This window comes from Syngnathus scovelli, chromosome 12 (genome assembly GCF_024217435.2).
Source record: "Syngnathus scovelli strain Florida chromosome 12, RoL_Ssco_1.2, whole genome shotgun sequence".
NCBI lineage: Eukaryota > Metazoa > Chordata > Actinopteri > Syngnathiformes > Syngnathidae > Syngnathus > Syngnathus scovelli.
Window position 1 is genome coordinate 7,092,063 of NC_090858.1, and position 16,044 is coordinate 7,108,106.

General features: G+C 38.9%; 1 protein-coding gene across 1 annotated transcript in view; it reads left to right on the plus strand.

Moving 5' to 3' along the window:
- The window catches only part of eys (eyes shut homolog), a 106,667-nt gene extending 90,936 nt beyond the window's left edge, over nucleotides 1–15,731 (plus strand). Inside the window, exons 43-51 of the mRNA XM_049736222.2 lie at nucleotides 620–837; nucleotides 6,078–6,250; nucleotides 9,193–9,375; nucleotides 10,422–10,588; nucleotides 10,895–11,039; nucleotides 13,106–13,268; nucleotides 13,351–13,523; nucleotides 13,642–13,800; nucleotides 14,182–15,731. Coding sequence (XP_049592179.1) covers nucleotides 620–837; nucleotides 6,078–6,250; nucleotides 9,193–9,375; nucleotides 10,422–10,588; nucleotides 10,895–11,039; nucleotides 13,106–13,268; nucleotides 13,351–13,523; nucleotides 13,642–13,800; nucleotides 14,182–15,368 — 2,568 coding nt within the window. The 3' untranslated portion in view covers nucleotides 15,369–15,731. The remainder of the gene's footprint in view (nucleotides 1–619; nucleotides 838–6,077; nucleotides 6,251–9,192; nucleotides 9,376–10,421; nucleotides 10,589–10,894; nucleotides 11,040–13,105; nucleotides 13,269–13,350; nucleotides 13,524–13,641; nucleotides 13,801–14,181) is intronic.
- The last annotated feature ends 313 nt before the right edge of the window (nucleotides 15,732–16,044 follow it).

Sequence of the window (16,044 nt, forward strand, 5' to 3'; positions counted from 1 at the left end):
CATTGTCCAACTGAAGAAAAACATCTTTCAGTACAATAATTAATGTCACCATCTAGAAAGCCACAATTTTTCTGATAAATGAATTGTTTGCATGCATGTTTTATACACTTTTCCAGCAACAATATAAAAATGGACTCCACCCATTCATTTGCAAGGATGACATATTAACCATAATGGACCATTACGAGAACATAAGAGGCATCAATCTACAATGTACGCGAATGAAGGCGCAATGAAAAGAAGACGATTTTGTATCAAGGGTTACACCAGTGAGCCAAATGTATAGGAAACAGAAAATGATCTTTTATTGGGATTGTTTCTGAAGCACCATTCATTCTCAATGAACAAACATGCTGTAATTTCATATAATTAGTTTCAATAAATGTACTGCATTGCCATTAAAGAGAGCTTGCAGAATATGTGTTGGTGTCTCTCCTGTTCTATCAGCAGTGTGTGAAAACGACGGTGGTAATCTTTTTTTACCATTACTGTTTCTACAGTTGCAGCGAAGCTACAAAATGAAAGAGGCCATATGTTGTGTATTGTATGATTTAGTGTGATTTAATAAACAATATTCATGATGATCACTGTCCTTAGTATCTTTTTTTTTATTTTGCAGGAAATATTTGGGCCTATTTTTCTTGGGCTAGCTCCCTCCCGCTGGGAATTGCATGACGGGCTTGCAAAAGGAGGATTTATTGGATGTATTCGACAACTTCAGGTCAACTCAAAGGACATTTTCTTGGTGGTTGAGGCCGTGAGAGGGCGAAACATCAACAACTGTGATCCACCTGTTTGCCAACACCTTCCCTGTCGAAATGGCGGGACTTGTGTGAGGTAATTATTGCAGTGCTTTTGCAAGTGAAAGCTGATATGTAATCAATACAAAATTCAACTTTGATTAGTACCAAATTGTCCACTTTCATCAGCTCCATCTTATATCTGCCTATCTTGTGGGGAGGAAAAATGTCCGATATAGATTTCTCAGCACATGCTCCCTCTCAGAGGTTTGTGAGAATCAGTCAAGTAGTTAAATTGCTTAATCCTGCTATTGAATAACAAAGTAGAATTGCTCCCAGCAAAGCATAGACCTTTTCCAAGGCCACACGAGCCTTATATCTTTCCTTTTCAATGAAACACATAATTGGAAAAAATCTCATGTAAAAAGGTGCTTCTTTGCCCTCAATTATTTTTGTGCTCATACTTTGCTATGCAGACTAAAATGAGAGGCTTAACATTTATGAGCACCTTCAACAATGACAAAAATATTTCAGCACCACAATACATTCATGATACTCAAGTGATTTTACTCAACCCTTCTAATAAAGGGGAACCTTTATCAATTAAAAGCGCACATTTACCGCACAAGTTTCAAGATGATTTAATTGCCCCATGGCAAAAAATATACATATATATATATATATATATTTTTTTTTTTTTAAATCTGTAAAACAGCAATTTGTCAGCGGGCTTATTGCACACAGAACAGAAAGGAAAAATAGTGAATTATTTTTTAAGTATAATTTTCAAGTGTTTAAAACCTCTGATTCTCAATCATATATTAATACTTTCAGATTTCCTTAGTCCTCCGTGAAATCAAACAAATTCTACTTACAGAGAAAGAGAATGGATGGACGGACGGACGGGTGGGTGGTTGGGTCGGGTGAACAGTCGGATAGATGATATTCTGGATACAAAAAAGGTGAAAGAGTGAAAGAAAGGTTCCATTTATTTTCTAGGTTGGTCTGAAATGTGATTCCATCTCTCTTTGTGTTTAGCCATCTTAGCTCATCAGAAGACTATCACACCTCACTTACCAGCAATTTTTGACCCTCTTTGTTAGTCTGCACAGATGACCGATGATGATCTTTCCCCTCGGCTAATCCAGAATATAGGTGCTGGAAATTACTTGCTCATTGTTATGACACTATCAATTAACACTTGCATTTGTTTAACAGGAAATGAAAGCAGACACCCTGATGATTGCGATAGGAAAAAGCTTGGAGAATAGCAATTAGGAAGCGATGGCGTTGTGGTTCTAGTGGTTTGTCATGTGTTAAAGAGCAACTCTTGCAATTACCCTAATGTGATGGATACACATGAATGCAGTCTCTTGTAGGACACGCCATACAGGGGTCAGTGAAAGTTTACAGAGCTCTCTCACTTGCCTTTGGCTGCATTGCTGTGAGACAATTGGATGACGGGATTGTGGTTTCACCAGAGGTTGTTTTTTTCATATCAATGTCAAACTAGAGCATATTCTGTCATAGGTGTCTATGAAGCATATCAAGCTTTTTAGTAACATCAACGTGAAATGCCAAAAGGCTTTCTGATGTCTGATGTGTGACATTTATAAATGTCTTCTGTAAAAAACAAAAAAGAAAAAATATATCTACAATAATCATTTTATGCAAGCAAAATATAATGATTGTTAATTTATACATTTGCCATTTTCTTTTAAAGCAACAATGTGAGATTTGACTTGATACATTGATACATTGGCAACTCGCAACATCCAACTTTATTGGTCTAGAAGAGAGTGCAGTTTGACTCCCACATGTCTCCTGTCAGTAAGTGTCCTGCTGGGGGGCCTGCTGTTGATGTTTCGTTTGTGTAGGCGTGCAGTGAGCATTTTGCAGGAGCAGGTGGCTTCATCTTTCACTGTTGCTATCTTTTGTTGGAGCACAATAGCATATAAAAATACCACATGATCTTTCATGGCAGCACAGTGGATTTATGGATAAAGCGACTGCATCAAGTAGTTCCCGGTTTTGAATCTCCATGGTATATTATTCTTCCCACACTTTATGAATATAGATATTAGTTTGTGATTATAATTGGTGACATGATATAATTGGTATAATTGGTTCATGAAGCAAATTTGAAGCTTCATTTTACCATATCTAGTATTTTATCCATATTTAAAATGGCACTTTTGACATGCATCACGTAAGGAAGTATGTGGTCCTTAGTGACCCCATAGTAGCGCTGATGATTGTGCTCAGTTGCATTGTTTAAATTGCTGTACAGTGTTTGCCGTGTGATTGATCAGCCTTAAAATATAAAAATACGTAGTATTCTCACATTTTTGTCGCGGTGTAAGATTAAAAGCATTGCAAGCAGCAGTATTGGTTTGCTCGTGTTGATGGTGTGCTTTTATTATATCAATTTCAGAAACATAAAACAACAACAACAAAACAATTCTCTGCTTGTTGCCTGGAAACTTCCTGAGGCTGAAGTTCAGCCCACATTAATTCACAGTCTTTTTAGTTTGATTTATTCATTTTAGTAATGAGCAGCTATTGCACAAACCACACATAGAGTATGATTTGTGAGGTACTTGTCCTTGGATTACCCAATTGATGTCACACTGTGGCTTAGTTACACTATGTGCTGTTGTTCTATGCTAAAGAAATGAGCAAAAGCTACAGAGTATCCCCTACTTACCCATTTATGTGTTCAATTGATTTATTAACTTATGTAATTACAAGATAAGAAAGCAGATAAGAGGAAACACATTGAATGGAATGCGTACCCTGCAAACTACACATAGTCACATGGCTGGGTAAATTGCTCCTTGCATAACTTAATTATATTTTTGTAAATTCACTGAATAACTAATTCATCATTTGGAAATAGAGAGAGAAAGAGGGTGATTTTGTTGGATGTATAGCTATAAAATGTTATTGTGATTGAACAGGCCATTGGCATTGCTCTGTGAATTTCATCAAATAGTCTACAAACTTTTGTAGGGATAATGTCACTGATTTAAGTAAATTTAATAAAAGATTTACTCGCTCAGTTGCACCTCAGCCCATTTTTCTGAGTAAAGCACTCTGGAAATAAAAAAAAGTTTCGACATTCCTAATTTAGATATGCACAAAGAGAGGTTGCAGAGAGGCAATACTGTCTGATCCAGAGAGAAAGTCTTTCTTTTCCTCCTTCCTTAAAGGAATTCCATGTGAGTGATGCTTTGCTTTGACATTGTGTTTCAAACAATCCCGACTGAGGTTCAGCAAACGTCGCCCTTCGTCACCCTTCGGACGAGCCGTGACTGTCTGGACGAGGTCAGGAAATGTCATTGAGCCGTCTGCTCAAACAGGAGCCTGAGTACATCAGGTGAATGTCACATATAAATTCAAGTTCTGCTTTATTCCTTGACTATTATTAAAATTCAGCAAAGGAAGAGAGAGGTGATGTTGAAATGATTTACCCTACCACCTCCCGCCAGAGCTTTCAATTGTCACGGTATCCAGCTGTCTGCTTACAATAATGGAGGGCAAGTGTTTCATACCAAAGCAGCTCTTGTCTATGAATAATATCCACTAGAAACATGTATTCCATTTTTTTTTAATGAAGGATAATGTGGACTAACTGTTTCTTCCAAATGAATAGCATGACAGCTGAACATCATCATCGGCTTCCTGTCGATGAGTGTTTCCATATCAACATGCACTTTAAAAAGTGCATGACATCAGTACATCCTTTATTGCGGAAGACATTTGTGAAATGCAGGCATTTAAACATCTTATTGTTACCATTCCCCTCTTATACTATATTGTATAAAAGTATAGTACATCAGGCAATTATATCTGGTTTGCATTTGTTTTATTTTATTGCACATGGATGCAAACCCTTATCTGGATTTCTGTGTTAAATGTGATTAATTTGTATCAAAGTCATTACAAATGACAGTTTTTTTTTTCAAACTAATTCCACAAAAACATCCAGTTTTATCCTCATTTCTATTACCTGTATTAACAAAACTAATCTTCTTACAATTTCATAAAAATCATGAAAAATCCATAGATAAAACACAATGGATAAGTTCAAGGGTTGAGCAAAAAGTAGCGGTTTATAGTATACATGTACTATAGCTCCCTGTGACCTGCAAGTGAACCACTATAACGATTTATTGCAAGTGTATAATTTCAATGTATTGTTGCCTGAACGTATTTGGATTAGTCTGCAAAAAATGACTACAATTTCATCATCAAAGTGGCTGCTAGGGGCTAATTTAAGCAACCGTTTGTCCCGACACAAATCAAGTTAGGACCAAGCCAATTAAAAGTCTTTTGAGACTTGCTTGTTCCCCAGTTCAACATATTGCACTGACAAACACAATGAGACACAAACACAAAATGTCACACATTTTATGGCACTGTATTTGGACTTTATTGAGGCGGCACATTTCTTTTCCTTGTTTCACCTTAAAGTCACAGAGACAAGTGATGTTAATGCAGAAAAACTCATGAACATCAAATGTCTTTCATATGAACGTACCTGTTCACTCCAAGACACAATTAATCCTTGTGACGAGTTACATCTGTAATATTTTGAAAATAATTTAAACACTAGGTAGCAGAAGTATGCGGCTGTGTATCACCGCGCCTTACAAACGGCATTAGCGGGCCGTTAATAATCCTTTCTTTGTAGTTGAGCTCTGTCGTGTCTAGCAATGCACTACACAGGCGACAGAATGTGCTAAATATTTCATTTCTGGAAGCCACTTTCTCAAGGAGCAAAAACACACCCTGCAGAGCTGCTGCACCAAACACATGATTAATTTATGGGACTGAAACTCACTACTGCCTCCTCTATCTTTGACTATCGGTACATGTCTCTTCTGCCACCATGTTGGTTTGTTGTATTGTCGCGCAAGGACCACTATATTCACTCAGGGAAAAATCATTTGCGGTTGTGTATTTTCTGACAGCAAACGAGACCGATTGTTTTCACTCATTGGCTTGGTTTGGTTGGTACGTGTAGAAAGAACTACACAATATATTTCCTTGAAGCATGCATGCAGTAGCTTGGACATGGGCACAGCGTGAAGCTATTATAGTTTAGTCTACATCTTAATACAAGTAAACAAATTCATTATTTCTCATAGCCTTAAGTGGAGTGTGCTCTTCTGTTCTACAGCATGTGTGTTTTGCTTTTATTCATCCAAGTGTGTATCTGGAGACACACGGTTCCTAATTTACAATTACAACCGTTTTAGTCTCACACACATCTCCACATGATGTTTCACCTCTCGGTTTAATGATGTGTCCCTGTGTGTCTGCGCCATTTAGTGATGCAGAGGACTGGTTCTGCGAGTGCCCACAGCTTTTCACCGGCCAGCTGTGCCAGTTTATGACCTGTGACCGCAACCCCTGCAGTCATGGAGCAACATGCATCCCAAAGTCGCCACTGGAGGCAGTGTGTCTTTGTCCTTTTGGTAGACAAGGACTACTTTGTGATGAAGGTAAGGCAAAATGAATTATTGAAAATCAGAACACTAAAATGTAGAGATCTAGTAGTTGGTACTTTGTGAAGAAACACAATGTTAATGAATGCTTTTCCTTTTGTGCCTAAGTTCACAGTCAACTGTGTAGAAGACAAATGTCCATTTCCAGACTCTTTTGCTTTTTAGTTTCCAAAATACAGCTGTCGCGTGATCAAACGTCCAAAGCGTGACCCATTTTCAGTTTTCAGTTAAGAACGATGGTCCTGAAACCGACCCTTTTCACAGCGCTCACATCAGATCTGTGTAGATTTTGCAGCTTTATTAAGGGATTCATCTGCAAACAGTTGGTGAATGGGAGCCTTGAGCAGTTGGTAGAATGAGTGCCTGTTGTTAAGTAAAGGGATTAATGGAACTAAATAGTGCTGAGGATGTAGAAATGTGCTTTTCCTCCAGCGATAAAGTTGGATAATCAAAGCAAAACTCACGGCTGATTTGCTGAATATTTCAAAGGACTTTTAAATGATTCAGATTGTATTTACTTTAAACAACTTTTCTTAGCAGCTGTGCTCAATAAAAGTGGAACGTCAGATTATTTTAAACTATCTATTTACTTAAGAGCTGTTTATTTTCTGAATCCCTTAAAAAAAGTCAGCCAATGAAGCAAGCTCAGAAGCAAAGGTTTTGCATGACTAAACTGAAGAACAGTAGGGTGCTTGGCATATCATGGACATGCTCCAGCACCCGCATGCCAGACACGGCAATTCAACCATCCAGCGCAGCGCCAAGGATGCTCCTGACATTTGAATCCTGCCAACATCCGATAAGATCAGCACAATCACAGCTGATCACTCCCAAGGGGTTTGCTACATGTACATGAACAAGGCCACCCAATCCTTTCCTCATACCTAACATGGAAGAGGCTTTAATATTTGAGCCCAGAAGTTCTTCTGTTGTGCTTTTGATTGCAAGTGATTCTCAAACTGTCAGGCATTACCAATGACACCAAAAATATGTTCCATTTAGACATCGTTTCATGATCACTTTTTGTCATTGCCAAGAACCCCCCACGAATCTAAAGAGCCATTTTTTTCTACTGCAGATCAGTTTCAAAGGTTCTCTAATTGGCACGTAAACTGCTGTCACACTTCAACTAGTACATTTAACATGCCAAGTGTTCACACACATATCATTATATATACAGTTACGTGCAACACCTTTGCAATTGCTCAGTACCTGTTAAGATTGCAGAGCAGCCAACCCAACACATCATTAGCAACAGTCAAAGATCAGGAGAACATGTTACTTTCCAGCATTCCAATAATCACATGGCATTTTTCAAACACTCAGGGATGATTGCTTTTTGTCATAGTCAAAACTGCTATGGTTTTGAAGGACATTCAAGGGTAAGGTAGATCAGTTAAAAAGGTAAAAAAAAAAAAAAAAGAAGAAAACGAGAACACAAAATGGTCTTCCTTTAGTGCAATTTTTTCAGGTCTCCACTAAAGTGCACCTAAATTGATACGGTCGCTCTCCGAACAAGCGGGAAACAAACTGTAACGAAAAGACCAGGAAGTGCAACGGATGTTGAAGTGCCTTTGTAGAGTTCATGAAACATTCATGTTTATTTGAGGTGGCTTTTCTTGGAATTATCTACCTTCGCAGACAAGTTACTCATCCATCCTTGTAGTGTTATGTTGAGATTGAACATGGGGGATATTATATTATTTAAGTATTACGGTACTAGCAGTATGTTTTAAAACGTATAGATAGTCAGAAGGCTTAACATTATTTCAAGTGTGTGGTCGTACTTCTTAAAATACTAAACTTCCATACACAAAGTTCAAGTAATTCAGCATGTTATCAATTCTTATGATGCCATATATCTGTATCATTGCTAATACAAGGCTTATTTCAAGGTATCGGTACTCAAAACAGAGATCGGTACCAATATTGGCCACCCTCTTGTGGTTGTTTTATGATCAAGAACTAGAAATTAGAACAAGACAAAAAATTCCAGTAATTTAATGCAATTTGAAGCAAAATCACAATAGCGGTGTGTATAGAGCTGTCTTTAAAATTATTTGTCATTGTTTTGGTGGACAATTGCTTTGTATCAAAAGTACAAGCGATATTGGAACGAGGTAAAATCGTATTAATATTGGTGTGAAAAAAAAATGGTATTGAGCATCATAGTAGCAATGATAGAAATTGATATGAAACAAATATCCACATGTGGTCTGAAAAAACGGCACCATTAGCATCTAACTTCTTGTTAAGTGAACAAAATACAAAGCAGCTCTGTGTCATTTGTCTACTTTTATTGAGAGGCGATTCAGCGAAAAAATAAGCAAATAGGGCTCATAGCGGGAATGATACTGAAGCTTTATAAATAATTTATGTGCACAAGGGAGACAATTGCAGAGCAGAGTTTTGAACCTGTTTTGCCACATGAACAGTGAATTCCAGTCCACAATGTGTGTGTGTGTGTGGGGCGGGGGGGTGCAGAAATATCATGGAATTTAACATTGAGTCTGCAGTGCAAAATCAAATGCAATTTCATGTCAAGTAGAGAGCATTGATGCAACCAACACACACACGCTCTCTGTAACTAAACATGAATTGAATGTTACTGCGCTGCCATTATGTGCAGCAAGAGGATGAAGCAGTCGACGGCTGCTTGCCAGAATTCCGCCTAAATAGCTACTAATAGAAATAGAATGGGACTGAAGAGGTGATAGTGTTTGAAAACAGGTCATCATCTAATAGCGTTCTGAAAGGATTTAACTCGCCGTATGGAGATGCTGTGTAGCAATAGTGCCATCTTTTGGCAAGTTGTGATGGGGTGCACACTGTTTCCTTCCAATGTGTCTTGTCTGTCTGTCTGTCTGTCTGTCTGTCTGTCTGTCTGTCTGTCTGTCTGTCTGTCTGTCTGTCTGTCTGTCTGTCTGTCTGTCTTGCAGCAGTCAATATCACACGAACCAGATTCAGTGGTACTGATGAGTTCGGCTACACATCTTTTGCGGCCTACACCAACATTCCAAGTCTCAGCTTTTTCTATGAGTTCCAGCTGAAGCTCACGCTGGCCAATAACACCTCTGCTTTGAAAGACAACCTGATCCTGTTCGCTGGGCGGAAAGGACAAGGTCAGAAACCTGTACAATTTCGGGGATTTGGTTTTTATGTCTCAGCAAGAACTTGGACGCTAATTCCATTGCAGTTTTTAAGTGAGACACCAAAACCTTTTAGGTCTACATATCAGCAAAAACTAAAGTGGTTGCTGCTGCTTTTTCCCATCCATCTTTTCCAGCAGCAATGTTATAAATAGAAAATTCCTAAGAGAACTTTTTTTTTTGCATAGTCTATACAGTTTAAAAGTCAGACAAAAGAAATTGCTCCAAAACAGCAAAGTGAGGCATGTAGTTACATAACCAAAGACACTTTTCACACACTTGTCACACTCGCATTGAACTGCAGTTAGGAACAGAACAAAAAAAAAAAATAGTAATAATCTTACAATACGACTCTTTTGTACACTGCTCTAATTGCCAAGCCACGAGAATGATATATGCATACAAAACCTACAAAGTTGTCAAATGCAAATGGGCGCAAGTTTGTTCAAATAATATCTGATAACAAATGGCAGGGTAGAATGACTTCTTGTATGATTTTTTTTAATCCATTCATTAATTAGTGTGAATTAGATGTGCTAATGTGATTGTTGCAAAAATAAGTTCTAGTAGATCCGCTGTAGCCTTCTTGAGAGAGTTCAATTTATAAACAAGCAAGACAAAAAAAAATCACAAGAACGATATGAATAATGAAATACCTGCCAGGAAAGAGAGCAGCAGAGTCAAAAATAGTGCAAATTTAAATGCAAAATAAGAGAAAAGCTGAAAAATGAACATCTGAAACAATAATTGCTTTAATGAAGTGTCATCTTTGATCACTTGGTGAAAACAATAATGCACAATTATTAAATGAATACATGGGATCAAGTTACACAAAACTGCAGTGGTTGCGGTGATCAACAATGTTCCTTCCAGCAACCACATGTATAATTGAGTTTGGATCTGAGTCATTGATTGTTATTGTTTTGTGGGTTACAGTTCAGCGAGAGTTCATGTTATTTATTATATATTTATCAACTACTATATCCGCAGCGCTGCTCATTAACGCCTTCTATTTCCAGGCACTGATGGTGACGACTTCCTCGTTTTGGGCGTGCGGAAGGGGAGAATTGTGCATAAATTCAATCTTGGCTCAGGTATAGCAACCATCGTCTCAGATCGACTGAACCTCCACATGGACATCCACACCGTCACATTTGGAAGGACCAACAAAACCGGATGGCTGAAGGTGATTGGAGTTGTTATTTGACTTCAACTTGTCCTTTCTCTTTATGGCAGAAATGTAGGCTATACTACAATCTCATGTCAGGCTTGTGCTTATTATTTTTGGTTCAAAAATCTGAATTTAAAAAAAAAAAATGTGATGGTGCAGTGTGACAAGTCAGAGAGAATCCCCGTGGAAAGGAAGTCCTTTTGTATTTATAAGTACTTCCGAACTACAAGTGGACCTCAGTGAAGCTAATTAATTGGAGGTCATCCAATTGAGATATTTTGAAAATTAACAGTGCCAACATTTCAACGACGTCTTTCTTAGGTTGATGAACAAAGGAACAGAACGGGCTCATCTCCAGGACCTCTGCGGGGCCTCGATGCTGTCAAGCAACTCTTTGTAGGGGGATATAATGAGTACACCCCTGACCTGCTGCCACTTGGCTCCAGGTTCCATCAAGGCTTTCAGGGTAAGACGGCCACTTTCAGCAGCGTGCACAAGGAGCGCTGGAGCTTGGCCTTCATCCCAGGATCATTGTGCCGTAGTAAAAAGAGGAGAGGCGTCTAATGAAAGCGTGGACTGGAAAAGATCACATAGCGTAGTATCAATACACTTAATTGCTGATGCAGAAAGAAAAAAAAAATTGTGAGAGGCATATATATATGCTCAATGATTACAACAGAAAATTCATACCATGACGAAATGTAGAACCTAATAAACAAATATGCGAGTCACATTTGACTCTTTGTGTATGCCCACTTGGAAATGTCTACTCACCTTTGTCTAGTTAAAATACATTCTATCATGAATTACTGAGATTGAAATTGGCATAATGTTACTGAAACATTATTATTACTGAGATTGGAATTGGCATGTTGTTACTGAAACATTATTACTGAAGTAAATGCAGGGTTTATTTTCTGTGGCTGCTCCTGTCCAAATGTTGACAATAATATTGACAATAATAATTTAACCACATTCAGTATCCAGGCCTGTTGCACCAGAGCCATTTGAACTGTACAGCAGCTTTTTGTGTCCAAGGACTGGGGTGCTTTTGTGTCTTATTTATGAGTGTGGCATTCATTTCAATGCAGCCTTTCAAATAAAAGCTTTAGAAAAAATCAAATCAGCGACGGTGAACACAGTTCACATATTCCACCTGACCCAGCGACATCCACGTATTGGTAAACCTGACACCGGTGGCGCCATGGCCCCGGTGCTGAGGATGTAATGAGAACTCTTGGGCGTCTAATCAGATCTGTGTGACCTTCCTGCAGCCCTAATCATGATGGCTGGCAGTGAACACACTGATAATTCACTTCACTCCCAGTTATCAACAGATCCACACTCCCCCTGTGGAAAGGTGGCAGAGGAGACGCGGTGACTCCTGAAATGAATCAGTCTGTCAATTTGAGCCGCTGATCAAATAACAAGTAACTGGCAATAGTGTTTGTCGAGGCTCGACACCATTCCATGCAAACATTTCTATTGAGGGCATTTAAGTGTGTGTGTGCGTGTGCGTGTGTGTGTGTGTACATTTCAGCACATTTACTATGCTTCACTTAAGTCTACATAGATGGCATTAGCGTATGAATATTCATAAAGGAACATGACATTTCCAGTGCATCCTATTTGTGCCAGTGGTTGATGCAAAAGAGAAGGTTGGGCAACTTCCCCCATGCTCTGCACTTAAAGGCCAAAATAAATATGGGCCGAATGAGACGGAATTATGGAGGCAAAAGACAAACAAGGCAAGGGAGATGCTTGACGACAGCCGGTGACATAGCTGTTTGATTATTGTGTGAATACTGAGAGACAAGCATTCATGCTGTTGTTTTGCAAGGGTAAATGTTTTGACAGTCTGTGATAGCATCACAATTTCTCAATGGATTCAAAGAAGGTCAATGCGAATGGAATTTTTGACTTTTAATTTAATACTGGAATAGTCATTTGTATGTTTGTGCTAATAAGTGACTGACTGGCAACCGGTCAACCCTGCTAAAATTCATCCCTGCTTACTCGCAACCCTATAAGAACAGAAAGAATGAAAAATGACTGTTAATTGTAAGCAAGGCAACAATGTGTCGATTGTGGCATCATTCCGAAGATAATAGCATTTACTAGCCGATCTCTGGGGATTGCTCGATGGCACTGTGATACACGTGTCCTCAATTCATTACGATCTTTGGTATTTTACTAGCACCAATCAGCACGGAATAAATTGCAATTTATTTGGGTTTAACAAAGAATGCTGAATGTTTGAACTGTGCGTGATAGCATCGACATTCCCCAAAAGACTATAAACCAATTAAAAAAAACAATGGCCTTATGGGTTGTACTGAATAAGCTATTAATCAGCTGACACATCTACGTGTCTGTTTTGTTTTCAAAAGCTCACCGGAAAGTTTTGGGACACAAAAGAAATGATGCCTTTCGTTGCAGCACTTACTGCTGCCGCCAAGGTCATCCTTGTGCGGCTTTTGAAATGTAACTAGGGATTATTTTGATATGTCTATCTATCTGTTTTTTTTCAAGGGTGCATTTTTGATGTCTATTTTCGAACAAGAAGAAACGGAACAGTCCAAGTTCTGGGACAACCAACCTTTGGGCGAAGCGTGGGTCAATGTGGGGCCAACTTGTGTGTTCATGTTCACTGCAGGAATGGAGGAACATGTGTGGACTCTGGTTCATCCGTGTAGTAAGGCCGCACATCTAATAGGCTTCTGTAAGTATGGTGAAAGGGAGATCATTAGCTATGATGTTGCATTTTGTTCCTGCAGTTGCCAGTGCCCTTTCGGATGGAAGGGAGCGTTCTGTTCAGAGACAGTGTCGGTGTGCGATGCGGCGCACACTCCCCCGCCTTTGTGCACGCACGGCTCCACCTGCATCCCTCTTCCAAATGGATATACCTGTCAGTGCCCCCTGGGAACAGCAGGACTCCACTGCGAGAAAGGTCACACCATCAAACCCAATCTTCATCATTACACGTGTTTTTTTACCCTGTTCATTTTGTCAACAAGGAAGCACTTTTGCTGTTCAATTATTTAACTGCTCTATTGTCCCCGTTTCAGCTGTGAGCATCAGTGATCCATTCTTCAGTGGAAAACATTCCTGGATGTCATTCCCCCCGCTGAAAACGAGACATAGGACTGTTTTACAAATGCAGTTCCAAGCGTTATCACCGGATGGCATCCTTTTCTACATTGCACAGCATCTCGGGGACAGACCTGGTAATAATAATTTGACCTCTCGTCGACATCCCATCATATACTAACTAAAGTGACACATAAATTTTGCAACAAGACAGAAGTAAGCAATATCAAATACATGTAAATATTAAACATCACATTATAGTACATAGATGGTGTTGGTTGACTAAGCCCGTAAGTTTAAATGACATTAACACAATGGCTGCCAACGCTTGCCTTGTTTAATGGTCTATGCAACTCTAATGTACCATATTTGACGGTCTTTCCTTTCGCTGTACATCAGATTTACAACTGGTGTGTTTATTTTTTTTCTTTGACTATTATTCACTATTGGTATTGTTTATAGTATATTTTAGTTGCCCGTTTTTCCCCAAGCAACTCATATTTATTTCCTTTCTGCAGGGGACTTCTTCTGCCTCTCTTTGATTTCTAGCTTTGTCCAGCTACGGTACAACCTGGGAGACGGTCCTCACATCCTGCAGACTCTTACTAGAGTAAACCTGCATTCTAAGAGCTGGCACACGGTGAAGGCAGGCCGCATCGGTCTGCAGGGCTTTCTAATTTTGGATGGCAAGGAGGTCAGACACAATGTAACCCAGAGGATGAGCACACTGGATGTTGCCACTAACATCTTTGTCGGAGGCGTCTCATCTCTGAGTTCCGTGTCCACGGACGCGGTCGAAGGAGAGCCAACGGGCTTCACTGGCAGCATCAGAGAAGTGGTTCTAAACGGACTTGAGTTGGAGTTGACGGAAAAAGGGGCTCTTGGTGGAGCAAATGTCGGGGATTGGGATGGGAGCGCCTGTGGGTATAAGGTGTGCCACAATGGGGGCCAATGCAGGGTAACAGGAAGCGAGTCCTTCACGTGTGACTGCCCGGCATCATGGACCGGCCCAACTTGTAATCGGTCTCTAAGCTGTGTTAATAATATTTGTAAACATGGTTCCATATGCTCTCCTGTTGGTCTGACATCTTACACCTGCATTTGCCCCCTCGGGTGGGGAGGAAAGTATTGCACCAGAGAGGTAGCAACGGACACTTTAAAGTTTGTGGGACACTCGTATGTGAAATACATTGATGTGAAATACAACAGAAGGGATTTAAGATCCACTCAAGTTTCTTTTATTTTCCTCACCAACACAAGTGACGGTTTAATCATGTGGATGGGCAAGGGGGGACATGATGATGATGACTTCCTAGCAGTGGGACTGGAGAGGGGAGGCCTGAAAGTTGTACTTAATCTCGGGGAGAGAATTTCCCTCCCGGTGACTTTGAAAAGTCAGACACTTTGCTGCAATAAATGGCACCATGTGTCCATTTTAGTTCACAATTGTGTCATTCAAGTGCATTTGAACAACAAGAGAGTCATCCTGGAGGATGTGGATCCAATTGGGAAATACATAGCTTTGAATTACTGGGGGCAGCTCTACTTTGGGGGATTTGAAATGAACACAAATGTATCCGTTGTGACATCTGGGCTGTTTTCGGGGGGTTTTGAGGGAAATCTCAGAAATGTTTATTTGTTTAATGAACCTCTTCTGTTTTCAAAAAGCAACGAGGGCTTTAATGTTGGTAATGGAAATGAATAAATAAGGGGGGATTTTTGGTGAGAGTTCAACACTAGATTTTGACTCATTTTGAGTTCTCTAGAAGATAGAGCATTTGAGGGAGTGTGCATTTTGTGCTTTGATAAGATATTACATCAAAGAAAAGAGAAGGACGGTAAAGAGGAAAACGCGTTATAAAAATATTCATCCTGGCCGCTCATTATACTCGGAGCAAAATGGTTAATGAAGTATCAGGCAATTACATACACAAATTTGTGCTAATCAGGTGCTGAAATTAAGTACGTCAGACAATGCAAAATGGTTCAAGAAAATCCGTGTCCACCAACAAACATACACAACAGCTGTCATATATATATATATATATATATATATATATATATATATATATATATATATATATATATATATATATATATATATATATATATATATATATATATATATATATATATATACATACATATATATATATGTATATATATATACATACACATATATATATATATACTATTCAGAAAAAAATGACCATGTATAGTATGGCTTTTTTTGTATTTTTTTTTAATGACCATGTAAGAAGGCTTTTTATAATTTTTTTTTTTTAAAGTATAGGTAAGACTTTTATTAGTAAGTATAAAAAAATAAAAAATAAAGATCGTGTATTAATTTATTTAATTAATTAATTTCTTTAGGAAAGCTG